At 44.4% G+C, this 27,315-nt stretch overlaps 1 protein-coding gene across 2 annotated transcripts; it reads left to right on the forward strand.

Moving 5' to 3' along the window:
• Positions 1 to 27,315, forward strand: LMOD3 (leiomodin 3). 2 transcript variants are annotated; one of them, XM_035106677.3, is made up of 4 exons: positions 1 to 536; positions 14,822 to 15,161; positions 20,316 to 21,674; positions 26,896 to 27,315. In XM_035106677.3, the coding sequence occupies exons 2-4, from the start codon at positions 14,868 to 14,870 to the stop codon at positions 26,920 to 26,922; spliced, it is 1,680 nt and encodes a 559-aa protein (XP_034962568.2). In that variant the 5' UTR covers positions 1 to 536; positions 14,822 to 14,867; the 3' UTR covers positions 26,923 to 27,315. The 2 variants fall into 2 exon arrangements, with proteins under 2 accessions (XP_034962568.2, XP_060127319.2); XM_060271336.2 differs by having other exon boundaries at positions 356 to 532.

A 27,315-nucleotide genomic window follows, 5' to 3' on the forward strand; every position in this document is an offset into this window, starting at 1 on the left:
ACAGGCCATCGAGGGGCTTAATGCTGTGTTCTTCTTCTTTGCCCCGCCATGCTTAGTTACAAAGTAGTTTACAGACGAGGCAAGGTTTAAGTTTCATGGGTACATTCTCTCCAGTTGGCTCCGGTTAAAGTTCTGGCACCACCATAGGGCATGCACAGAGAGAGCCATAAATGAGGCGGGTTCTGAAGGAGGGGGGGTTATCAGCAAAAAGTAAATTAAATGAAAGACTAGCGGGGCAGAATTTGCTCCGAAGTATTTGGAGTCAGCACTTGTCCCATCAGTTATCTTAAAAATAGAACCCATTCAACATTTGAGGCACTTCAGGCATGTTTTGATGACCCCACTACCTAGGATTGAAACGGTGACACATGAGGAGGTGAGCATGTTGGTTGCTGCTGCTGCTCTTTCATCTGACACGGCTTCGTTTGGAGGTAGAACTGAAGGCTGAAGATTTGGGAAAAGATGCAGCCCAGGTGTTGAGCAACATGCTATTGTGGTCCACTCGCCTGGGATCTCTATACCTGCCCGTGCTGTAGGTAAGTGCTTACATTAGAAACCATAAATACTTGCTTCGCTTCGGTGTATCCTATGCCATACAGTCTCTTCTGAAATTCAGCCCTTAATGGCTTGGATTTATGTGATGTACTGAAAGTTATGCCTTTTTACTTTTTGGGGGAGGAGGTTGTTTTGGAGTTTTTCTTTTCTCTTTTTTGGATAAATGGTTGGGTGGACACTCCCCTGATTTCTCCCTTGTTTTTCTGGAGCTCCCTGGTGGCGGGGGGGGGCTTTGGGGCGAGGGAGAGGGGGGGAGGACAAACCCAATTATAAAATGGACCACCCTCGACTGCCTACTTTCATGGGACTCGCTCGTGGCAGGAGGGGGCCTGTGGAGGGGGGGGTTGGAAGAGGGTGGAAATATGTTATGTATGCTTGGTCTTTTAATGTGAAAAATTTAATAAAAATATTATTAAAAAGAAAAAAAGAAAGTTATGCCTTTAGGTGACAGTACCACAACCGACGTAGAAATAAATTCCAATCATTTCATTGGCACCTACTGGTACTTCTGAATGTATCCAATGATGAGGATCACAGCCTATATGCCCCCAGTATTCACACTTTTGCTTTTGCTGGTGAAAGTTTAGCTTGACAAACGTTCCCCGCACCATCTCCCCTGTTTTTATGATTAATTTTCTAGACCTCGTGTTTATGGAGAAAAACCCTGGCAATACGTTGTATTTGTGTCTGTGTGTACATGCATATGTCTGACAGTTATGGGCTAAGAAATCAGAAGATGTATGTTTGAATACAGTAAGTATTTAAAGTATTTACATGAAATTATCTTACGTTTTTTGCTTCCTCAATAGTAAAGCACTATGCTGATAAACGCTGGAAACGGCGTTTCCGTGTGCTGCTCTGGCTTCACCAGAAGCGGCTTAGTCATGTTGGCCACATGACCCGGAAAAACTGTCTGCGGACAAACGTCAGCTCTCTCGGCCAGTAAAGCGAGATGAGCGCCGCAACCCCAGAGTCGTTCGCGGTTGGACTTAACTGTCAGCGGTCCTTTATCTTTCTGCTGATAAAAGTCACATTTTATATGACAAAACTACTGAAGGGAACAAAGGAGAAATATACTGTCATGGGTGTTTTAGTTTCGATTCCTGGGTTGGACTAGATGAGCCTTGGGGTCCCTTCCAACTCTACAGTTCTATGAGTCTATGTATTGCCTAATGCCTCTCTGATAAAGGAATTAAAAAAACCCATAAAATGATATGAACAAACTTAACATGGCCTGTTTTCTTGGGGAAAATTGACAACTATTGTTTCCATAAATTCTTCACATTATGCAGTAATACATTCTACATAAAACACTCTTTGTATATTAGACAATCACACATTATATACAGCTCCATAAAATAAGCTGTTTTCTCTATGCCTGTGTAACTTGCTAGTTCTAAAAATTGATGTGCCTTTCCTAGCAAGTGAAAAATTGTTAGCATGTCAGTTTATGCTAAAATTATGGGGCATATTTAAGAGATATTTATCACTAATGTCTGTAATGCTGCTTCCCAGAATTTCAGTCAGGTTTGCTAAAGCATAAATGCTTGAGCTTGTCAAGTTTTTCAAAACAAATCTGTTCAATTAATCTTAGCTTCAGGTAAATTGGGAGACATTCAAGAATTATACATTCAGATCAATCCATTGTTAAAATCGTGTTTATGGAAGATAATCTTACTCGGCTACGAGTGATCGCCAAAGAAGAAGATTCAGCAACTCATGAATTTGATGGTGTAGATCAGGCATCCCCAAACTGCAGCCCTCCAGATGTTTTGGCCTACAACTCCCATGATCCCTAGCTAGCAGGACCAGTGGTCGGGGAAGATGGGAATTGTAGTCCAAAACATCTGGAGGGCCGAAGTTTGGGGATGCCTGGTGTAGATAGACAGAGTCATTGGATGGTCTTTTTACCTCCGCCTAACCCAGGGGTCCCCAGACTACGGCCCGGGGGCCGGATGCGGCCCAATTAGCCTGCCAATCCGGCCCGCGATGACCCCCGCCGCCCACCGCTGCCGCCCGCTCTTACGGTGCGCAGCGCGGCAGCGCTCTTCCGGGTTGGGAAAAAAGCGCCGAAAATCCTTTTTGCGCATGCGTATGGGCCTCTCCCGACCCGGAAGAAGTCATTTCTGGTGCACTTCCGGGTCGGGGGAGGCCCACGCGCATGCGCACAACGGATTTTCGACGCTTTCCCCACCCTGTGGGAATGCCTTCTCGGTAGTGCCTCGGTAGGGCCTTCTCGGTAGTGGCACCCACCCTGTGGAATGCCCTCCCACTAGAGGTCAAAGAGAACAATTACCAGACCTTTAGAAGGCATCTCAAGGCAGCCCTGTTTAGGGAAGCTTTTAATGTTTGATGGATTTCTGTATTTTAGAATTTGTTTTTTTGGAAGCCGCCCAGAGTGGCTGGGGGAACCCGGCCAGATGGGCGGGGTATAAATAATATATTATTATTATTATTACCCTGGAAGCGCGCCGCCGCGCCAGTAAGCGCCCGTGCGCATGCGCACGGGCACGCACTCCCCCGCCACGCCGGCCCACACAGGCGTGCGCTCCCCCGCCCTCCGGCCCGCCGCGCAATCGGCGCGGTGGGAACCGGCCCAAACGCCGGTAAGTCTGGGGACCCCTGGCCTAACCCATGAATAATATTTAATATCTTAACTGTTGATGTTGGACAGTAGCAAATGAGATATGCTCACATTGGGCAACTCTGGCCCGTGTGTATCTGCTGAGATTGCCATCATGTGGCCCTGTCTTTGATGTTTTAGTGACATTGGTCCTACGAAGTGCCTCCCACCAGCTACGACTGGTATGCCAGATATGGCTCCTAGACAGCGATATCTCAGAAACTATTCTCCATAACTATTCTCTCCCTGGGGAGAGCATTCCACAGTCAGGAATCACCACGGAAAAGGCCCCTTCTCTTGTTGCCACCCACTGAATCACTCAAGTGGGGGGGGGCAGAGAAGGGCATCACATGACAAGTGCATGGTCTAGGTTGGTTTGCGTGATCACAGCCACCCTAAATTTGCACATCTTTGAATTTTGCAATGCTGTTCTCCATCCAAATAATGTAAAGAAAAATGCAGGAACTGGGGTAAAAGTGTGCACATAGATACATAGTGTGCATACATTTGTGAAAATAACATACAAAAATGTGTTATATTAGGGCAAAATGCTTTGGAAAAATGTTTATATTAGGAAAAGTGCCTACAAATATGTGTATATTAAAGAAGAAATTTACACTAAAATCTGATTAAATGTGGAGAACCAAATGTAAGACTGGAAAAATGAAAGAAAACAAAAAACTGATGTTCTTTTTAAAATTATTCAAGGTTTTGTTTTTTTTAATTAAATTGGATAGGATGGACGAGGTAAATTCAGGATGGCTGGAAGAACCGGGAAAAAAATCACAATTCTTTGTGTTAAATAAAAGGAGGGTTCTAACATATACAGTACAGCCATTTACAGAGGAATTAAATTTCATTTACTGAAACTTGACACTGTTTCTCATTGTATCTTCATGTTTGGTACAGGTTAGGGATGAAAACTGAATGGCTCAGGGCACCTCAGTCTGTCACTTTGTGGGACAGGATTCAATCGCATACCAGCAAACTCATATTGCACAATTAAAGTTCATTTGCAGCTCCTGTGCGACAAACCCACTTCAGCAAAAGGCTGGACTTTTTGCAATGAGGAAAGCCATGAGGCAGTGTGGGATAGCACTTGTTTTGACGCAACATTGGCTAACCTCCCTGCAAACAGATCAGAATGACTGCTCCTTGAATAGTCAATGTCTAATCAGGATGAATGTTTAGAAGCATCCTCCGTCTGGTATTACAGGATCATGTTGGGAAATAATAGAAAGTAAAATAGGAAGACAGGGTTGGCTAAGTGATTAATATATGTATGATTACACAGCACCATTCTGTAATAATAATAATAATAATAATAATAATAATAATAATAATATTTATACCCCGCCCATCTGGCTGAGTCTCCCCAGCCACTCTGGGCGGCTCCCAATTGAATATTAAAACAATAACTGTGGGTTAAACCACAGAGCCTAGGGCTTGCTGATCAGAAGGTCGGCAGTTCGAATCCCTGCGACGGGGTGAGCTCCTGTTGTTCGGTCCCAGCTCCTGCCCACCTAGCAGTTCGAAAGCACGTCAAAATGCAAGTAGATAAATAGGAACCGCTACAGCGGGAAGGTAAACGGCGTTTCCATGTGCTGCTCTGGTTCGCCAGAAGCAGCTTTGTCATGCTGGCCACATGACCCGGAAACTGTCTGCAGACAAACGCTGGCTCCCTCGGCCTATAGAGCGAGATGAGCGCCACAACCCCAGAGTCGGACACGACTGGACCTGATGGTCATGGGCCCCCTTTACACTTTACCTTTACAACATTAAATATTAAAAGCTTCCCTAAACAGGGGTGCCTTCAGATGTCTTTTAAAATTAGGATAACTGCTTATTTCCTTGACATCTGATGGAAGGGCATTCCACAGGGCGGGTGCTGCTACCAAGAAGGCCCTCTGTCTGGTTCCCTGTAACCTCACTTCTCGCAATGAGAGAACCGCCAGAAGGCCCTCTGCGCTGGATCTCAGTGTCCGGGCTGAATGGTGGGGGTGGTGGAGACGCTCCTTCAGGTATACAGGACCAAGGCCGTTTAGGGCTTTAAAGGTCAGCACCAACACTTTGAATTGTGCTCAGAAACGTACTGGGAGCCAGTGTAGATCTCTCAGGACCAGTGTTATGTGGTCCCGGTAGCTGCTCACAGTCACCAGTCTAGCTGCCGCATTCTGGATTAGTTGTAGTTTCCGGGTCACCTTCAAAGGTAGCCCCACGTAAAGCGCATTGCAGTAATCCAAACAGGAGATAACCAGAGCATGCACCACTCTGGCGAGACAGTCCGCCGGCAGGTAGGGTCTCAGCCTGCATACCAGATGGAGCTGATAGACAGCTGCCCTGGACACAGAATTAACCTGTGCCTCCATGGACAGCTGTGAGTCCAAAATGACTCCCAGGCTGCGCACCTGGTCCTTCAGGGGCACAGTTACCCCATTCAGGACCAGGGAGTCCTCCACACCTGCCCGCCTCCTGTCCCCCACAAACATTACTTCTGTCTTGTCAGGATTCAACCTCAATCCGTTAACCGCCATCCATCCTCCAACCGCCTCCAGGCACTCACACAGGACCTTCACTACCTTCACTGGTTCTGATTTGAAAGAGAGGTAGAGCTGGGTATCATCCGCATACTGATGAACACCCAGCCCAAACCCCCTGATGATCTCTCCCAGCGGCTGCATGTAGATGTTAAAAAGCATGGGGGAGAGGACAGAACCCTGAGGCACCCCACAAGTGAGAGCCCAGGGGTCTGAACACTCATCCCCCACCACCACTTTCTGAACACGGCCCAGGAGGAAGGAGCGGAACCACTGTATGACAGTGCCCCCAGCTCCCAACCCATCTAGACAGTCCAGAAGGATGTTATGGTTGATGGTGTCAAAAGCCCCTGAGAGATCCAGCAGAACTAGGAAACAGCTCTCACCTTTATCCCTAGCCCACCGGAGATCATCAACCAGTGCGACCAAGGCAGTTTCAGTCCCATGATGAGGCCTGAATCCCGACTGGAAGGGATCCAAATGGTCCGCTTCTTCCAGGCGTGCCTGGAGTTGTTCAGCAACCACCCGCTCAATCACCTTGCCCAAGAATGGGAGATTTGAGACTGGGCAATAGTTGGCCATATTGGCCAGGTCTAAAGATGTTTGTTTAAGAAGCAGTTTAATGACCGCCTCTTTCAATGGGTCTGGGAAGGCTCCCTCACAGAGGGAAGCATTCACCACCCTGCAGAGCCCATCGCCCAGCCCTTCCCGGCTCGCTTTTACTAGCCAGGATGGGCAAGGATCAAGGAGACAGGTGGTCGGTTTCACTCGTCCAAGCAACCTGTCCACATCCTCAGAGGTAACGGATTGAAATTGATTCCATGCAACTCGACCAGACAGAGCTCCAGCACTCTCCCGCCACGGCCCTGCTCCCACAGTGGTGTCTACCTCCTTCCGAATCTGAGCGACTTTATCTGCAAAAAATTTTGCAAAATCATTGCAGGAGATCTTGGGGTCTTTACAAGGCCCCAATGGTGAAGGTGGTTCTGTTAAATCACAAACCACCTGAAAGAGTCTCCTGCTACTATTTGCTGCAGATGCAAGAGTGCAAAATTCATTTAAAATTAGGTTGGTAATTCTAGTGACAGTTGTATGATTGTCCCACTCATAATTCATAGTCTTACCTAAAATATTAAACAAGCAATACAAAGCCACACACACACACACACTAATTAATAATAATAATAATAATAATAATAATAATAATAATAATAATATACCGCCATATATCCAGAGGTCTCAGGGCAGTTTCCAGAACATAGGTTGCTACCAGTGAACACAAGTTTAGGCCTCATCTTAGAAGGCAGCTCTTCCATGATCATAGTTCCACCAGAGATAAGGCAGAATATGTGGAAATGGCAAATCAAAATTGCTGTTCCTTATGTGCCAACAATATCTCATGTTCCCTCAGTAATTCCTCTGCAGAGGCCCTAACAAGAGGCTTGACCTTAACTTAGCAGATCACACAAGCTCGTGGCCTCAAGATGGAACGGTTGCAGATCAGGGAAATATAAGAGGGCAGCTAAGTACTTTATTTACAGACAAGAAATCAGCAGGAGATTTGCAAGTGGTGAATGGATCGCTTCAGTGACCCAAATGGCATGGTTTGAGAGAATAAAATGCCAGTGAGAGACCACAGTTGATTTATTCGATAACATCAGGAAGCCATTTATGGACTACATTATGGATGACTATCCTAGTGTTTAGAACAGGACAAGAGAGGTTGATGTTGTGCTTACACAGGCATAAAATACAGTGGTACCTCGGGTTACAAACACCTCAGGTTACAAACACTTCGGGTTACAGACCCAGAAGTAGTACCTCAGAGGTTAAGAACGTTACCTCAGGGTCTTTACAAGGCCCCAATGGTGAAGGTGGTTCTGTTAAATCACAAACCACCTGAAAGAGTCTCCTGCTACTATTTGCTGCAGATGCAAGAGTGCAAAATTCAGTAATACAGTAATAGTGCGGGGGCGGCGGCGGTAGACCCCATTAGCTAAAGTGGTACCTCAGGTTAAGAACGGACCTCCAGAATGAATTAAGTTCATTACCAGAGGTACCACTGTATAATAATGATATGTCCTGGGCATAAGCACCAGAAAGCAAAATTCTAGGTTGAGCAATTAGTCACATTTTGACTATATCAAACAAATAGCCCCTTTATTTAGGGCCTATTTCTACTCATCAGGGTTGGGACTTACCAGTTTTGGAATTCACCTAGACTCACGGGCCTTGCTAACTTTTTGCAGCCAACGGGCACATTTGGAATTTTGAAAGAGCCACGGGTGCCAGTCAAAAGATGGCTGCTATGGGTGTGTGGCGTAACCTAAAATGGCTGGCAGTACATCTTAAAAAACCAGAAACAGAAAAAAATGGTGCATCATTCCCCACCAGCATTAAACTACACCTACACCAGCCACCCTTTCCTCACAGTGAGCAGTTTTTTGCACCTCCCCTCTGTTTAGAATGCGGTGTGTGTGTGTGTGTGTGTGTGTGTCCAGTAGCCAATGAAATGTGGGGATATTTAAGGGTGTGTGCTCACTGAGCCACTGCACACAGAAACTGAAAAGTAAGAGCATGCATTGTGATTTTCTTTGAGGGTTAATAATACTGAGGCCCTTTCTAGGCACCATAGGAGGTCAAGGTGGGCACACTGGAATATGCTTGTTACATGATTAAAATCTAGCCTTTGATGGCTAGGAATAGGTAGAATAATTATTATACTTTTATAGAAAATGAGCTCTTGGGATGGGATGAAACAGGTTATAAATGTAATCCAGTGGTTTTCAACCAGTGTGCCATGTTATCCTGGGGTGCTTTGAATGATGGTTAGGGCATCACATGGGCAACACTGGCCTCTCTCCCTCTTTCCTTCCCTCCCTTCTGTGATGCCCCCTCGCCTCTCTGCCTCCTAAAGGCTTGCACAGCGGTTTACTGCAACAGTCCTGGCTACAAGCTCCCCAGGCAAATGGTGCCTCTGGGGCTGGCCAGGGGGTGCTTCCTGGGCTCCTGTGGGGCAGTGGGAGGAGGCAGCTGAGAGACCAGGGTAGCAGCAGTAGCTGCCCAGAGGATTCCCAAGGAGAGGGGAAAGGAGAGGAGGCTGAGGGAACACTCCACAGGGGAGGGTGTTTGGAAAAGGGTAAGAGGTTGCCAGCTCTGCAGGCAATTGGTGACATCACTGGGCTCCTGAGTGCCACAGGGGTGCCGCAGAAAGAATGTAGTTGGCCAAGGGAGCCGTGGACTCAAAAAGGTTAAAAACCTCTGGTGTAATCAATCAACAGCAGATTATATGAAATTGCTAATCCAGAGCAGAAGACAAATATGTTAATTTAGTTGATTTGGATCGAGTATTTCCAAACAGTATTTTTAAATCTCACTTCACCCTTTTCTTTCCATCTCAAAAATACCTTAGAAGATTGAGCAGGTGGGTGACTTATGTAGAAAAGTAGGCGAAATAATTTAAAAAAATGTCCAGTAGCACCTTAGAGACCAACTAAGTTTGTTCTGGGTATAAGCTTTTGTTGCATGCACACTTCTTCAGATACACGTTCTGAAGAAGTTATTTAAGTTATTTAAAAATAAAAAAGAAGTAGTGAGACATCTCTTTCACTTAACTAATGGTGATGCTATTTAAAGTAGTTCTTAGATAACCCAAGTAAGAACAAACTTTGCTAAGCAAAACACAAACTGACCCCTTAAATCCTTTGCAGTGAAAAGTGTGTTAAGTCCACTTCTAGTCCCAACCTCTTTCATCAATCCACAGTGATAAGTTACTGGGGCTCTTAGTCAATATATACCATTTGATTGTTTATTTGTATGTGTTTTTTAAAACAAACAAACAAACACCAAGTTTATGTAATTTTGTAAAGTGCCAGAAATATTGATAGCACCTTTGCCTCCAGACCTCCCTTTTAGTGTTAGATACAAGAAGTGTGCATGCACACGAAAGCTCATACCAAAATAAAAACTTAGTTGGTCTTTAAGGTGCTACTGAAGGATTTTTTCCCCCTTTTAGTGTGTAATCATTATCATTTGTACTCATACTATTAGGGTGGTTGCACACATTCTTCCTTTCAATACTGTTTGCACCTGTGGAAGCTTTGATGTGGTCACGCTGCTTTATTTCCAGGCAGTGCAGAACCCATAACTACCCGTTGGAATCCTAACAAAATAAAAAAAATTCCTTCCGGTAGCACCTTAGAGACCAACTAAGTTTGTCATAGGTATAAGCTGTCGTGTGCATGCACACTTCTTCAGAATCCTGTAATTTTTTTCTACCACAACGTTCTGCTTTATTTTTTTGTCCTGCTTTTGTTGCCCTATAGCCCCTTTGGATGGCAATAATGTGGAAGCATTGGGGAGGCATCACAGAACAAACAACCAGAATAAAACTACCACTAATGCACTATTATTGCGTCAATAATACATTGCAGAATACACCCACAATTAAACACCAGCTATTGACAGTCTACCCATTTATACAATCACAGAATTGAAGAGGAAAAGGGCAGCACACCTGGACATCAGACTGAATCAAGCACACAAAAATCACCTGGTCATAATCTTCCCCATTGTGGTGAGATTTTATTTCTATTTAAATTAAGTAATTATTTCCAAATTAGCATGTGCACATTTTAAGAAATTACTCTTTCATCCACTTCTTGGGTGGTTTATTTCCTCTTTTTTTGCCGATCCATAAGTGGCCACCCCAAGACATTTCCTTGTCTTGTGGCTGAGCAGCAAGCAACACCTGCCTTTCCCCAAGTAGCCAAGGCTGGCCAAGTTATTTTGGCACCTGAAGCATAAAATCCCACAAATTCCTCTTCCACTCCCTGGTAGTAAAAATACAACAAATATTAATTATATACATTACAATGCGCTGCTCTTTCATGACACCCAAAACCAGCTGCCTACTGTTAGGGCCAACCTTGCCCATACCTGCTAAACTATTGCTGGGTAATAACTGTCTCTGTCAATATGTGTACTCTGTACTAGCAGAGTTAATTCCAACAAATAGCAAATTGTCATAGTTACCTGCAATAAGCAAAATCTTCTGCACTTCAGCGATTACCCATGAGCACAACCAACCACTTTTCCTCTTCTGTATTTTATTTACATATCTGAAGGGTACCGATAGCTGCCATTGGACGTGCAACGTCTGACCTCTTGTCCACATTCCAATTTTACATTCTCCTCCCCACAACAAACAGGAACTGCCCTAGCAACCATCTGGACCAGCTTAGTTGCTTGGTTCTCCCAGAAGGAAAACCTGCCCATCTTTTTTAGTTCAGATCTATGTCACTGAAGCAGCCTTTGATTCATCCTAAAGGTCAAGGTCTTTAGCACTGACTAGGAAGAAAACTTCGTCGCAGCAGTACAAAGGTGCGCGCATACAATACATTTTGGGAGAAATTGTTGTAAATAAGTTGGGGGAATTAACTGCATTTTCTGTGCAAGCTCTTGGAGCTGAAACCGAACATGAAACCATTCCCCCCGGAAAAGATGGGGAGCAATGAGAAGAAGAGGTGCTTAACCTTTTCTCTGCCTGACACGCCTCTGCTCTAAACAGGAATTTGTGAAGTCACGTGTTTGGAACCCTGTAGGGAGAAGCAGCTGACGTGACAATTTGGAGTGCAGAAGTGGTGGCTGGAGAAAGACTGCATGCCGCTCTCCACAATTCTGAATTACCCCTGCAAAAGCAGCTTTACTTGGGAAACAAACAAACAAAAAACACCCACCAGCCATGATTAGGACTCTGATATACACATTCCCATGCAATGTTATTTCATTAATACTACAATTATGAAACTAACAAATATGGCCCATCTTGCTTGTAGCTGTGTAGTTTTAGTTTTCTGTGTCAGTTTGTTTTGTTCTGTATTTACATAACTCAGGAAATTATTGGTTTGCAAAGCAAGCCTCAATGAGACTCTGATTCCAGCAGAATTATCTTTTAAAATATCCTGCTAGAGCTTAGTTTTCAGTCCAATAGTAAGACTTCAAGCTAAAGTCTTGCATGTGCCAGTCTGCCATGGGCACACCTGCACTCTTTTGTTCAAGTCATGATTGGCTGGGAAGAGTAAGAGTCATGTGACACCTTCCTTTTAATTAACAACCTACACGCAGCATCACTGGTGCCAGTGGAGGCTGCATTAGGATATAAATGGCAGCTTGGGGGTAGGCAGGCCCGTCCTTCCTATTGGGGCTACTGGCGCACTGCGCCAGGGTGCCATCCTCTCAGGGGCTCCCCAGCGAGTGGTGGAGCTGTGCGGCTTTGCTGGTGGTGTCCCCTTTCCCTGCACGCGTCGCCGGCCACCATGCCACGCTGGACCTCCGGCAGCCGCGACTTGGTGCCCAGCCCGGGGTGGGGTGGGGGTCCTTGCCACCAGCCCAGGCGCACCACCGGGCCAGCGGCCGGGCTCCAGAGGCGGCGGCCCGGGGCGCAGCTCCATCCCGCCCGCCCGGGCAGGACCCATCCCACTGCTGCTACTGGGTGGCTGCTGGGTGGAGGTTGGCCCGCCCGCTGGCTCCGCAGCAGCTGCCCGGCCGCCTCCATTGCGCGCTCCTGCCCTCGAGCGTCCTGCTCGCTTCGCACCCCGGCTGCTCCTTGGGCGAGGCGAGGGAAGCTCGGGCGGACCAGGGAGCAGCGGCAGTGGCGGCGGCGGCCCTGTCTATCCCGAGCGCGCACGGTGCCCTCGGCGCCTCGGAGTGGGGCGGGCTCTTCCTTCTTGGGGCCTCTCCCTGGCCAGCATAGCCCCTCGCCTGGTTCCTGCCTCTCTGCGCTCCCTGCTCTTCCAAAGAGGGACGAGCCGGCCTGCCCGGAGGGAAGGGTGGGGGTGGCGCCCACCGAGGGATCCCTGCACCAGGGCGCCAGATAGCCTTAAGACGGCCCTGGGGGTAGGGTTCAACAGGGGCAGCTGGGGAGGGGGAGGGTTATACCACCTCCCTGTCCCTGGTGATCCTGGTTCTGTTTAGGGCCCTCATTGCTGCTCTTTTTATTTTTATAATGTTAATTGCATTCACTTAATTAGTTTGGCCTGCTTATATTGGCACAACCAAAACAATCATAGTACTCACTATTGCAATGCTTAGAGCAAGATTTGCCAACACTTGAAATAAAAAAAAATTGGTACCTATGTGGGGCCAAGGAGCAGAATTCTCTGGCTCAGGGGGCAAAAGTTATGGTTAGTCTGGTAGTTTTTGCCCTGGTGGAGGTGGCAGCAACTTGCGTGAATGAATTTGCTTCCCCTCCCCTGCCCTGCCTGTAATTGAGGAGGAGCCAAGCCTTGCCTCTATTCCTGCCTGTGCTCCCAGAAGGATTTCTCTCTGTTAAGTAAGAATTCATGCTGGACTTTGGAGACTTCTCTCCCTAAGACTGTTTCTGGGCATGATGATAACTAGGAGGAAAGTCTCCACAGTGACGGCTGCTCCAGACATCGAGCCCAATGTGGCTCCCTTCCCTCTCAGCTGAATGGGCAATACTAGAGGGTTTCTTGGTCTTGCCCCTCAGAGATTTCACACTTTGCCCAATTGCATTATGGGCAAGCTGAAGGCCCCTTAGTGGACTCCCCAGTTTCATCTTGTTTCCCCAGTTGCTTCTGGGATTAATGCAGTCAAGGGTGATCTCCCCAATAATGCCGACGATCAAAGGCTTTGTGAAGCCATGGCCCTAGTCATTAGGACGTCTGCTACGGCATCTTAATTGCTGCAGGTGTCCTTGTTATGGGCTAAGGCTCTGCTTGAGGAGGCACCTCAGGGGTGTTCTCACCTGCCGCAAGATTTGCGTAAGATAAGATACAGTAATAAGATAATCTTTATTGTCATTGCCCCCCTGCGGGAACGAAATTACTCGGCTGCTCCATCCACTCAGATAAGGCACTCCACATAAATTTACACAAAACATTAATTAAACAATGCAATACGAAATGACAAGTAAAAATAAGATGACTTCAAAGTCCAGACTTTCCATTTCAGGCCGAAATTGCTCTAGAGAAGAAACTGTTCTTGAGACGGCTCGTTCTCGCCTTCATTGTTCTGTATCTCCGTCCCAATGGCAGGAGCTCAAATAAACGGTGAACAGGATGCGATGGATCTCTTGATATGCCTAGTGCTGTCCTGTGGCACCTGGTGATATAGATTTGTTCTAAGGTGGAGAGTGAGCAAGTGAGAAAAAGCCTCCACCTTCATGGTGGATGCAGGACTAGGTGGTATACATTTCCTTGCAATAGTCCTGCATCCACCATGAAGGCGGCTGCAGAGGCAAAAACCATGATTTGTTGAAGTGCTGTCATACAAAATGTTTATAATTAGCAAATATGAACTGTGCTATAGGGTCAGTCTTATTTGCGGGTCATGAGAGTCTACAAATAGCACTCCCCCCCCCCCGTTTCTTTCTCCACTGAAAAGTCTGTCTTAAAATAACAGGTGTTTTGCTTATTGTCAGATGATGCTTCTGTTGCCCAGGTCCTTTGATTTGTTAAAACAAAATGTCAGTGACTCCACAGAGCACGTGCCCGAAGGCTAGGGACGTGCTAGGGACAATAAATACAGCGATCTTTGCCAGTGCCATTTAAACTAGCCATCATAAATCAATCATTTTCTGATACGTGCAGAGGATGAAAATAATTGGTGACCAGCACAAAGCCTGAGCATTAGCTAAGCTTGGAGTGGACATGAGAGGTGTATAGAGGGTCATGCGCAGGCCACCCTGAGTAGCATTCATTTCCCTATATTTAAATATTTTGAATATATCATGAGCCAATAAATCTCATATTCCTTGGGGGAATCCTCCAGCAAATTGCCACAGAGAAGCTGCAGCGCTACACAACAGCTGTACTGAAATGTCAGAAGGGGCTTACACAGCTGACACAAGCTGCTGAAAACAGAACATGGCAGCACTTCCATAAATTCTCCTCCCCCAGCCAAGCGCTGCTTAATATAGACCGACCATATGCTGTAGCCCCTGCTCACTCTTACACAAGCATCTCCTACGATTGAGTTGTACTGCAATTAATAAATAATCTTTCCCACAAACCTTAGGGGGGATTGAGGGTTTCATAAAAGATATAACCACCTCTGGTTCTTGTCTTTCTTAAATTCCCTTTAGGCATTTCTGGGTCTTTTTCTCTCTTTTTTTTACATCGACAAAGAACATGTCTGAGTTCAGCCAAAACTCTGACCAAGAAGAAATCTGTTCTGAAGAGATCGATGAAGATGAAATCCTAGCAAACCTCTCCCCCGAAGAACTGAAGGAGCTACAGTGTGAAATGGAAGTCATGGCTCCAGACCCTGAAGTGCCCGTTGGGATGATACAGAGAGACCAGACGGAAAAGCCACCGACGGGAAACTTTGACCACAGATCCCTTGTTGACTACCTGTATTGGCAGAAGGCATCGAGGCGGATGCATGAGGATGAAAGGGTGCCTGTCACTCTCTTGCCGTCGGAGGTAAGAAACAGGAAATGCAACTATTCTGCATGCTTCTCGTGGTGACGTGGGAACTACAACACACCGAATAGCAACAACTAAATAATAATTAGGTTAATTGAATTGTGCTACAAGGCTTTTGGGAGGGGAAAAAACATTTTGCAGGCTTTTATAGATGCAGACGGAGTAGATCTTGGAAAGAAAGTTCCATAGCGAAGAGCTCCCACCCAAAAGGTCTTTCTCCACATCCTAGCCAAATGTACCTGTCTCATGCCACTGCCTGGGACCTTAAAGGGAAAGCAAGCTTGTATAAACAAAGGTGCTTCCTATCTATTTTAGCCGGTATGTGGTTTTTAAATCAGTTTTAATTACAGTGGTACCTCGCAAGACGGATTTAATTTGTTCCGCGAGTCAATTCTTTTTGCAGAAATATTGTCTTGCGAATCACGGTTTCCCATAGGAATGCACTGAAACTTCTTTTTTTGCCCATAATTAATTAATAAAATTTCAATGCATTCCTCTAGGGGAAACCCCGATTCGCAAGACGAATTTTTCGCAAAATGAATTCGTCTTGCGAGTCACCATCAGATCGCAAGACGCATTCGTCTTGCGAAAAATTCATCTTGCAGGGCATTCATCTTGCGAGGTACCACTGTATTGTCATATGACCTAAGCCCAATGAATTACTGGATCAGTGCAGAAACTCACATGATCAGGTGTGAGGGTGTCTGAGAATAAAAATGGAGTTCTTACACAGGAAGTGCAAGACATGCTGCAGTGCCTTTGCATTCCTTACTTCTGTGTGATGCAGGTATGCTGTGCAGTAACAGAGCCCTGTATCTTAGACAGGCAATGGAAACTGATGAATATACACACCCTCCTAGAGATGAAATGGTGAGGTCTTTTGGCTGGAAGATGCTCCCTGGCTTCTATGGGAGAGGGGAGATTCCTTCTTGAATGCATCAAAAGTCAAATGGTTCAAATAGATAATACTCAGCCTTGGAAGAATTGATTGGTGGATTAAAGCTATTTGTGTCCTGCTTCTCTTATAATTAAACGCAGCTCACCACAAAAGATGCAAAAATGAAATATGGCAGTACAGAGAACACACTAATTAAAAGCAGCAGTTTAAAGATTTATCTGTGTAAGCAAAAGCGATTCAAGCTATGATGGACGCAGAAACGGAGTAGGAGGCTCAAATTCTTCTCAGATACTAAAGAGGTAAAGATATGGGGCTTTTAAGCTTTTTTAAAAAACAAAAACAAATTTAAAGACAAATTCAAATTCTTCTCAGATACTAAAGAGGCAAAGATATGGGGCTTTTAAGCTTTTTTAAAAACAAAAAAACAAATTTAAAAACAAAAACACTATTTTATTTTACATATTTCATAAAATTTATACACTGCTTGACTGCAAAAAAACCAACAACCCCAAAACCTCGAAGTGGTTTAGGAAAAGAGAAACAATAAAAGTGAGGGGAGGAAACCATACCTTAAAACATACAAATGCAAGAATTGCAGGGGCTGGGAGTGGAAAATCATGTTTTTACAATAACTCAAAATTTCAGGAAACGTTTTTCCTTGCTTGGGAAACACTGAGGGGAATATCCTCTGGATCGCATGTAATAAGCCAGAAACAATTGCATATTTGGTTTTGTTTCGCTTTTCTATTACAAGGTTTAGAAATGCCTTGCCTTAGGAGAAGGTTGTGTACTGACTTTTCACAAGACTATTCCTGCATAGAAGGGCTCAGGAGTCTCACCTGGACAGGATGAGGATGAAGTCAGAAACCAGGCACTGCGTAAGTGAGCAGTGTAAATCAGTTAGAAATGTTCAGGCATCAGTGGAGGTTTGGGCAAAATGAGTATGTAGTGGTTTAGGGAAATAGGGGAAGAGAGAGAAGTGACTTAGTCAACAGAGGAGAGCAGAGAACAGAGAAATAGAAAAAAAGGCACAGATAGAGGAGTGGGGTAGGAGACCTGTCTCACCGTTTATTGCTCCTGCTCCATTAGAGACAGTAGATCTAACAGGATATGAGACAACAAAGAAAAAGAGCGAGAATTGAAATTAGGGTTCCATAACCCTGCCTGGCTGAAAGTGAGACATTGCTTAAAAATTTCTACGGACTGACTCTTACAGTTACTGCTGCAATTACACCAGGACTAGTAGAAGGTCCCAGCTCCTGCCAACCTAGCAGTTCAAAAGCACGTCAGAATGCAAGTAGATAAATAGGGACCGCTACAGCGGGAAGGTAAATGGCGCTTCCATGTGCTGCTCTGGTTTGCCAGAATGCGGCTTTGTCATGCTGGCCACATGACCTGGAAGCTGTATGCCGGCTCCCTCGGCCAATAATGCGAGATGAGCGCGCAACCCCAGAGTCGGTCATGACTGGACCTAATGGTCAGGGGTCCCTTTACCTTTACCTTAGCAGAAGGACTGTATTTTGTGCTTAGTATTGCTCTAAAATTATTCAGGAAAAGCCAGAGGAAGTGATAACGGCAAAGCATGCCAATTAAGAAGATTTATACTAAAAAATATTTTAGTATAATCAGGTATATAGTGTGAGGCCCACAAGAGAGATGCTTGGAGGATGACAATGAGAGAACAGGCCTTTCCTGTGGTAGCGCCCCAATTGTTGAGTGCTCTCCCCAGGCAAGCTTGCTTGGTGCTGACATTGCCGTCTTTCTGGTGCCACGCAAATTTACTCTAGCAGGCACTGTAAATTGCTTTAGGATGGCTGGAAATTAAACTAAACTACCAGGATCTTTAACAACTGCCTAAGCTAAGCAGGTCCAGGGGGAAAGGGGGCACCGAGTTGGAAATTATATGGATTCCAATTTGCGTGTGAAGACCTTTAAACCTCCTCCTTAAATAAATTCAGACAAGACTCAAATTTTGGTTTGGTTTTTGGTAGAATTTAGACCACAACTTTCTTGATTACAGAAAGTGAGTGGTTGCATAGGCTTTGCTTCAACTAGCTCCCTGCACCGTTGCAGGTAGCGCTAACCCACAGCTCTACCATAGGTCAGGCTAGGGTGAACACCCGGAATGACGGAAAGCTGGGGACATGCTATGTCCACCACCCAGATGTCCCCCTGGACTCAGGTACAACCCCTCGCAGGGTTGACCAAACCATTGAGTCCCTAGATTCCTTTAATCGAATACCCCTTTGCATAGGGGTGGTTAGAGCGTTTCCCCATCCCTATCACCTGAACCAGAGCTTATCCGCAACCTTACAAGTTGTGATTATTTGCTACGTGGTAGGTGAAACCCAAATGGCACCAGCCAATCAGCCAAGTGGGAAAAATTCCTGCTGTGCCCCTGTTCCAACGACAGACTACACACGATGGCATAGTACGGTCAAGCGTGCAAGCCCTAAATATAGGGAGAGTTGGGTGGGTGTTCCGATGCACTGACCAAGAGAGAAAGCTCAGGGTCATGTGCATTGGCATATATAGGTCCCTTGATCCATTTGGACTAGCGTCCCATTGGTCAGATTGAACCCATCATCAAGGGACCTACCAATCGGGTGCTGTGGCTATCCAATCGTACCCACCCACAACACAAGGGTTTGGTTGCCAGGTCTCACCACACCCTGTGCCCTCTTTGAGGGAGGATACGATATCTTAGAATTACCAGAAAAATATGGTGTGGAAATCTAAACATGGAGCATATCTCAGCTTTATTGTCTTTCGGACCAAATAATGTATACTATGATTGCTCTCAACATTTTAAAATAATAAAAACAACCCCCTAGTAAGTAGCAGTGTTTCCGTGTACTGCTCTGGTTCACCAGAAGCGGCTTTGTCATGCTGGTCACATGACCTGGAAGCTGTACGCCGGCTCCCTCGGCCAATAACGCGAGATGAGCACCGCAACCCCAGAGTCAGTCATGACTGGACCTAATGGTCAGGGGTCCCTTTACCTTTAAGTAGCCAATGGCAGGACAGAGCAGTAGCAGGGTGGGTTGCTTACCTGGCTTCCCAATGCAGAGGCCACTGCTGGTAAGTGAAAAAGAGGTGGCAGGAAGTGTGATGCAGTGTGGGCATGGCTGCAGACCCAATTCAACTCTCCTGCTGCTGCCCCCACACCACACCACACCACACCAACCTCCCTACCTCCCTGCCCCTCTCACACATATGTTACTGGCAGTCACTTCCATATTGCAAAGCCAGGTGAGCCGTCCTGCCCTACCTCATTCTCCCTTGCCAGTCACTACTACTACTACTACTACTACTAATAATAATAATAATAATAATAATTTATAATATAATAATTTATTATTTATACCCCACCCATCTGGCTGGGTTTCCACAGCCATTCTGGGTGGCTCCCAATAGAATATTAAATACACGATAAATTTAAAACACGGTAAATTTTAGTATTTGTACCCCACCCATCTGACTGGGTTGCTTCAGCCACTCTGAGCAGCTTCCAGCATATACAAAAACATAAAAAACTTCCCTATACAGGGCTGCCTTCAGATGTTTTCTATAGCTTGCATAGTTACCTATCTCCTTGACATCTGATGGGAGGGCGTTCCACAGGGCAGGCGCCACTACTGAGAAGGCCCTCTGCCTGGTTCCTTGTAACCTCACTTCTTGCAGTGAGGAAACTGCTGGAAGGCCCTTGGAACTGGACCTCAGTGTCTGGGCTGAACAGGGGTGGAAACGCCACTCAGACACTACTGAAAACCCCACAGGTATGTTCTTTTACAATGTCCTGTGGGGTTTGTTGAACCTGGATGTGGTGATGGGGAAAGATATGCTACAATTACAGTAATTCTAAAACAATAGTTATTTTGTGGATAGGAAAACAGGGCAATCAGTGGAGGGAAATTGATGTTTTAGCCAGAAGACCAATACATTATTTTGAAACCCATTATAAAATAATGAAGCAGTTATTTCCAGATTTTGACATATGATAGTAATGTAGCAGACAAAGCCAATTATACTCAAATAATATTGACATGAGAGCATTTGGATTGTGAAAAGTAAAGAATAAATTCCAGCATAGTACATACTAGAATTTAGAACTGTGTATTTTCTTTTAAAGTAACTCATCTGCACAGTGGGGAAACAAATTTAAATGTCACAACAACTTTGTTGGTTTTATTTAGTAGATGAGGCAAAACTATTTTAAATTATTTCAGCTCTTAGCATTTTGTTTTCTGCAGAGACTCACTGTGGAGAAGTCCGAAGAAAATTCTGAAGATATTAGTAATGAGAAGCAGATGGTGAAAAGTAATGCAGGGAAAACAAATGGAGACATAAGAGATTATAAAGAGAATGAAGAAGAGGAAGAGGAAGGTGAAGAAGAGGAGGAGGAGGAAGAAGAAGATGAGGAGGAGGAGGAAGAAGAGGAGGAGGAAGGGGAGGAAGAGGAGGAGGAGGAGGAAGAAGAGGAGGAGGACGAAGAGAAAGATAAGGAAGAACTGGGAACAAAGAAACCATATGGTGAAGAGGACAGCAGAGGTGAACATGAAACAGAGGAATCAGATGAAAAACAAGAAAATAATGAAAAGATAGCATCAAAATTAAATATTCCCAAAAAATTAGCTGTAGATACTAATTTTATTAAGTTAAGTGCTAGGCCTTCAGGAAATCAAACCAATTTAGATGAGAGCCTGAGAAAGGTCCGGAAGAATGACCCAAGCATGACAGAACTCAACTTGAACAACATTGAGAACATCCCCAAGGAAATGCTGGTGGACTTTGTCAATGCAATGAAAAAGAATAAGCACATCAAAACATTCAGTTTAGCTAATGTGGGGGCAGATGATAATGTTGCTTTTGCCTTGGCCAACATGCTGCGTGAAAACAGGAGCATCACTACGCTGAATATTGATTCAAATTTCATCTCGGGTAAAGGAATTGTTGCAATTATGAGGTGTCTGCAGTACAATGAGAAGCTGACTGAGCTACGCTTTCACAACCAGAGAAGCATGTTGGGCCATCAAGCAGAAATGGAGATCTCCAGGTTACTGAAAGCCAACCCTACGCTGCTCAAGATAGGGTACCACTTTGAACTTCCAGGTCCCAGAATGGTGGTTACTAATCTGCTCAGCAGAAACCTCGATAAACAGAGGCAGAAAAGGATAGAGGAGCAAAAGCAGCAGCAACGAAAAGAGCAGAAAGAGCTAATAGCCATGTTAGAGAATGGACTCGGGTTGCCTCCTGGCATGTGGGAATTGCTAGGGGGACCAGTGCCTACTTCAGTGATGCCTCCTTCGATGCAACCTCCAATGCCACCAGTCCCAAAATCTCCATCTGCGGCCAGGAAAAACGAACCTGCAAGAAAACCAGAGCCTGAAAAGGTAAGCAGCGGCGACTTCAAAATAGTGAAACTCAAGAGAACCCAGCGGAAACCCACCATAAAAGAATATGTGGAGCCTGCTGAAAAAACCAACCTCAAAGATGTGATCAAGACACTCAAGCCTATTCCAAGAAGGCGGCCACCTCCTCTGAAGGAAGTAACTCCTAGAGATCAGTTACTTAATGATATTCGGCAGAGCAACGTAGCTTATCTGAAACCGGTGAGTGCAATGGGGTGAAAAAAGGAAGTAGGAAAATACTGTGATATCAGTTAGCCCATCTTAAAGATATTTCATTCAAAATCGAGTCATCTGGGGATGACAACGGCCGTGTGTTGTGGAGACAATGGCCTGGATCCTAAGGGTGAAATTGCACATTGCAAAAGCTATGTTTCTGAGCCTTTAAATCAGGCACCCCCAAACTCAGACCTCCAGATGTTTTGGGACTACAACTCCCATCATCTCTAGCTAACAGGACCGGTGGTCAGGGATGATGGGAGTTGTAGTCCCAAAACATCTGGAGGGCCGAGTTTTAAATGCAAGGGTGTCTGCTTTAAATGCAAGGGTTTTCAATTTAGACAAAGTGTCAGTGTATCCCAGCCGATCACCCTTGATCTAGATCAGCACCCTACCAAGGGAGAGGGTAGGGAACAAATCCTTTACCTCCACTGTAGTCCCAATCCAGAGCCACAATTTGCATTGGAGGAAAACTTTTGATTCACTTTAATGGGGACATTTTCCAAATGCAGATTGCAGGCAGGGAATGATCTGCATATGGAACCATAGGATCATAGTCCCCCTATCTCCTACTCTGGTATCCTAATTGAAATTGGGTGTCATGTACTGGCAATTTGTATATATAGCTATTTGTATATATAGCTAACATTTGCAGTTATTTATTATTATTTATTTTAACATATATATACCACATTTTGCAAAACGAAAACAAAAAGCAAAAGTAAACCACAGGGCAGTTCACAGCATAGAACATAATAAAGAATGTATGTCAATATACCCCATAATAGCCGGACAATACAAAACATTAGAATGGTTACGTAAATACAGTTCAGAATAATAAGCAATACATAGTAGTAAATATGATATAATAACAGTGCCAAATTATACACACTCTTATAAACCCTGTACAATCCAGAAGCTCCTATAACCTGCTTATCTCAGGTGCAACTATAAACATAATGCACATCTAATAACAACAGCCTCCTAAAAAAATAAGGGAGAGGGAAATCATCAGCAGGATATCCAGTGCCAGTGTCATGCTATTTTGCACCCTATGCAATACTAAGGACCGGTACTTGCACCCACCCACCCCAGATGTCTTGTAGAAAAAAATGAACTACACAAAACTTGAAACTGCTAAATTTGTAAATTGCAGGAATAAGTAATAGGGAATAATAAAAGAACAATCTTTTATTTTCTTTCTCAAGTACAAAAGAAAATGTTTTAGTACACAAATAATTTTGCAGAAAGCTGTGATATTAAAATTAAAGAAGAAGAAGAGTTTGGATTTGATATCCCGCTTTATCACTACCCGAAGGAGTCTCAAAGCGGCTAACAATCTCATTTCCCTTCCTCCCCCACAACAAACACTCTGTGAGGTGAGTGGGGCTGAGAGACTTCAGAGAAGTGTGACTAGCCCAAGGTCACCCAGCAGCTGCATGTGGAGGAGCGGAGACGCGAACCCGGTTCCCCAGATTAGGAGTCTACCACTCTTAACCACTACACCACACTGGCTCTGAAAAGTCTCTATTTCAGGCACATCAAAATATTACTTTGCAAGCCTTTTCCTTTACAAATTTTGTCACCCATTCCTTCAGGTGAAGTGTACCTGATGCTTGGGCACATTCAGTTGATATAGTTGCCAAATTTAAGATGTGACTTTTAAGATTTAAAATGAAGTGCATTTTCACTTCCTATGTAACATAACCTCCAATCAACTCTACAGTGTATTTCATATATACTTTTAAAAAATCTAATATATGAATTACCTCAAAAATGATAAAATTCTTCAAAATATAGAAGTAAAATACTATCAGAAATTTATAAGATGTAACAAAACTGTCCCTGAAAGGTCAGTACCCTAGGCAGCTGCCTAGTTGGCCTAATAATAGCACCAACCTTGAGGATATCTAAACCTTCATGAAATGTGTAAGAAATGCAAATACCTCTGTGAGCAAACATAACTCTTAATTCCCCATTCTCCAGAGAAAATTACAAACCTTCCCACCTTTCACTGGTTAACTTCCCTTTTCTCATCCAGTCTCTCACTCTGAGAGATCTTCACTTTACGTACTGCCTCTCAATCACAGTCTTTTCAATATCCACCAGCCATTCTTATGGGGGTGCAGTCCTTGCACCCTAATAAGCAAGGTTTATAAGAAGGAGAGACACCAATCGGGAAATCCCTGTGGTGTGTCCCCATTGAGGTGACCTCCCCCACCACCACTGGTGATGGCCATGGAAGGAAAGCTTTCTGTCCCCTTATTTCCACTGCAGATATCTCATGAAGGCTGGAGGAAAGAAATCCCAAGCCATGTGAGATGGGGGGGAAAGGGGGAATGTCCTGCAACTGGGCAGACCTCTCTTCTGTTCCTGACTTCTTACCTTAGGACCCAAAGCATGCAAACTTCATTTGTGCACTCACATTAATATTATGTAAATACTAATGATGGAATTTTTGTATTTTTTATTATTTTAAAAACCCACTTTTTTTTAAAAAAAAATCCAAACTAAGATGCATGTTTATGGGTGGAGCATCTACTGTTTTCAGAAGAGAAATTTTTTTAATAGTAGCTATCTAAAGTAATTTTGGAAGGTTCCCTTGTATGATGGAGGAACCCATGTTCAGTCTCTGGCAATTTCAGCTAAAAGAGAGAAGCTGCCAATCAGACTACAAACAACAACAACTTTTTATTTATATGCCACCCATCTGACTGGGTCGCCTGAGCAACTCTGCACGGCTTCCAATAAATTAAAACATATTCCCAGGCTCAACATGCAGATGCCATTGAGGGTGGGGTTGGTGTTGCTAATATGGCCATATTCCGCTGAGTGCAGCCATATTTTGCAGCTGTCAGGTGGATGGCATTAACACTGCATCCACCTTTCTATGCTGTTGTTATCAGCATTTTTAGATCCATTATAATTGCAGCATTTTAGTCTATATTAGAAACTACCCAGTGCTGGCTTTGGGGTCCCACCCCCTCGGGGGTGGGCGGGGATGAAATGTCTTTGTGAACCTCCTTCTTGAGTGGGCCCTCAAGGGGATCTACTGGGCTCATTTTCCTTCACCTTGCTTCTATCACTGCTGACATTACTAATGGAACATGTGAACAGAAAGCAATAATGAGAGGAGGTGGTGCAAGTCCTAGAGAGGGTCTGAAAGCTGGCTGTGATCTCCTACCTGAGGGTGCCCAATAGTGGCAACCACTGGCCCTTCTGCTACAGTTTATTCTGATTCTGTTCCCCAAAGGGCAATCACAACATATTAATGATAAAGTGTCTTCAGTGGGTCTCCGCATGAAATCTTACATTCTCCACACTGTGGCACCGATATATGCGAGTGATGTATATGTGTTCACACACAGTGAAGTGGCTAAAAAGTGCCCAGATTTACCATTCAGTTCTTTTTATTTTTCCTTCTCTAGTCACGTTGCTTGAAAAGGAGCATTTGTTTGAAATCCTTCTGACCCCGGGTGGGGCGTCTCCAGTGTCAGCCACCAAGAGCATTGCAAGATGTGGAGATGCAGGGTGCATTTCCCGACAAATCCCCCCTCTCAATTACACAGCTGGAAAAGCTCACCACATTAGATCTCTATCCTTAGGGTGTTTTGCATGCCTTGGATGTTTTCATTTGGATCAGGTCCCGTGTCCTGCACCTGTTAATCACTGAGGTCACCCATAGCAGTTATGTTTAATTATGTCTTCCTCGGTAGTTCAGAAGTAATTCATAGCTGCCAAGTTATCCCTTTTTTACAGGGATTTCCCCTTATGCTGAATAGGCTTCCTCGCGAGAAAAGGGAAAACTTGGCAGCTATGAAGTAATTTTCCAAGCTTGAAAGTCGTGCAATATACATTACACCTCCTGGCAGTTCCCTTCATTATGTTAAGACATCTGGGCTAGCTTCCTGTCTAGAAACATGGCAATCTAAAATCAGAGCCAGTTTCAATGTTTTCTGGTTTTGATCTGTTGTAGCATTCTTAGTTTTAACTTGAACTAAATAGTTGTTATAGACAAACAGCCTGGGCAAGGCTAGAGCATTTTATTTTATTTAATGTCCATCAATATTTCTCCTTTTCTTTTTTATGCATTAGTCTTGTGGTTTAATTGTAGCCTTCCAAACTGCAAAACTTCTAGAACTCTTCAGTCACATAACACAGGAGAACATCCATTTTGTCAATTTGAGGACAGTTAAATGAGGGGATTTTATTGCTGGTGGTGATCAGTTCACACCTTCTATTCCAGCACTTCTACTTCCCACAAGCCATATATTCCCACACTGGAAAATCAGTGGAAATGAGTTTAGAAACATACAACATCCTAAGTCAGGACAGCCTGCAATTACCTTATAGAAGAAATTCCAGATACAGGTTGTGACCCTTTGTGCACCTCAGTGAAGGGAAGAAACAGGCTTGCATCCGATCACCCAACCATTTATCCTTCAAAGCTGCAACAAGTCACCCTGTGACAGAATTCTGATGCTGTGTGTGTGCATAAACAAATGAGACACACACCTGGCACTGAGCACCTTGCAATGCTCGTTAGAGAACAATCAACAGTCAGCATACTCATCCCATCCACCACCTGGATGGCCTAAGCTTGTCAGTTCAGCTGTTTGTCACACCTGCAGCTCAGTAGAATGCCTTTTTACCAAACATATTGCAAAAAATAAAATAATAAAATAGTAACACAAATCTTTAATAAAAGCAAAATTATAAGCCTGGGACATTTCTAAAATTAATAAACCCCTCTATATGTACTTGTGGTGGACAACAATTGATGCTGAGCCTGGTAATAAATTTATGTGGAAAGTAAGTTCTGTTGAAATGGATGGATTGCCAAAACTTCGCGTTTAGGATTTGGTTGTAAAGAGATCATCATCTATTGCAGGCATCCCCAACTTGCTGCCCTCCAGATGTTTTGGCCTACAACTCCCACGACCCCTAGCTAACAGGACCAGTGGTCAGGGGTGATGGGAATTGTAGTCCAAAACCTCTGGAGGGCTGAAGGTTGGGGATGCTTGTAGCGGATTGAATTAATTGTCACAATGTGTCTGGTATATATTGAAGAGTTATTTTGTTTATACATTGGATGTGGAATTGAACCCAGTTACCATTCTGTTTCATTTGGAAGAAGATTGTGATGAGGATATATCTCCCCCTTCCCCACTACCCTACATTTACATTTCTTATTTTTGCTGCACAGGTGCCACTTCCCAAAGAGCTGGAGTAGTTACTCCCCATTCAGTGAAGGAAACAACTTGGAGAAGAAAGGAGAAGAACAAAACAAAACACACAGACTGTGCAAGTGTTGCTTCATATTGTTCCAGGGTCTGTTTCCTTCAAATGGAAGACATGGGAACAATGCTTAAAGCATGCCACCTGTTGAAGTGATGATTGAAAAGGATAGAATGAAAACAGTATAAATGGTTAATAATTCACACGTACACTATTGTAATGGGCTAGTGCCCCCCTATAGTCTCTGTCAGCTTGCTGGGCTTTAATTTCAGAGAGTAGGGGTGGAGAACAGAGGGATATTATCCCCTATGTTATAACTTTTATAGATTCCTTCAGGAAATCCCTGTTGCAATCATGTCGCCTTCTGCTTTTAAACTTTACAGATGCA

Source organism: Zootoca vivipara, chromosome 2 (assembly GCF_965207765.1).
Source record: "Zootoca vivipara chromosome 2, rZooViv2.hap1.1, whole genome shotgun sequence".
NCBI lineage: Eukaryota > Metazoa > Chordata > Lepidosauria > Squamata > Lacertidae > Zootoca > Zootoca vivipara.

Bases quoted from the DNA above. Each gene is read 5' to 3' on its own strand.
- LMOD3 (XM_060271336.2), top strand. From the start codon at position 486: ATGCTATTGTGGTCCACTCGCCTGGGATCTCTATACCTGCCCGTGCT. The intron at 533-14,821 runs GTAGGTAAGTGC...AATTCCCTTTAG, and splicing joins TCTCTATACCTGCCCGTGCT to GCATTTCTGGGTCTTTTTCT. The intron at 21,675-26,895 runs GTGAGTGCAATG...TTTGCTGCACAG, and splicing joins ACGTAGCTTATCTGAAACCG to GTGCCACTTCCCAAAGAGCT.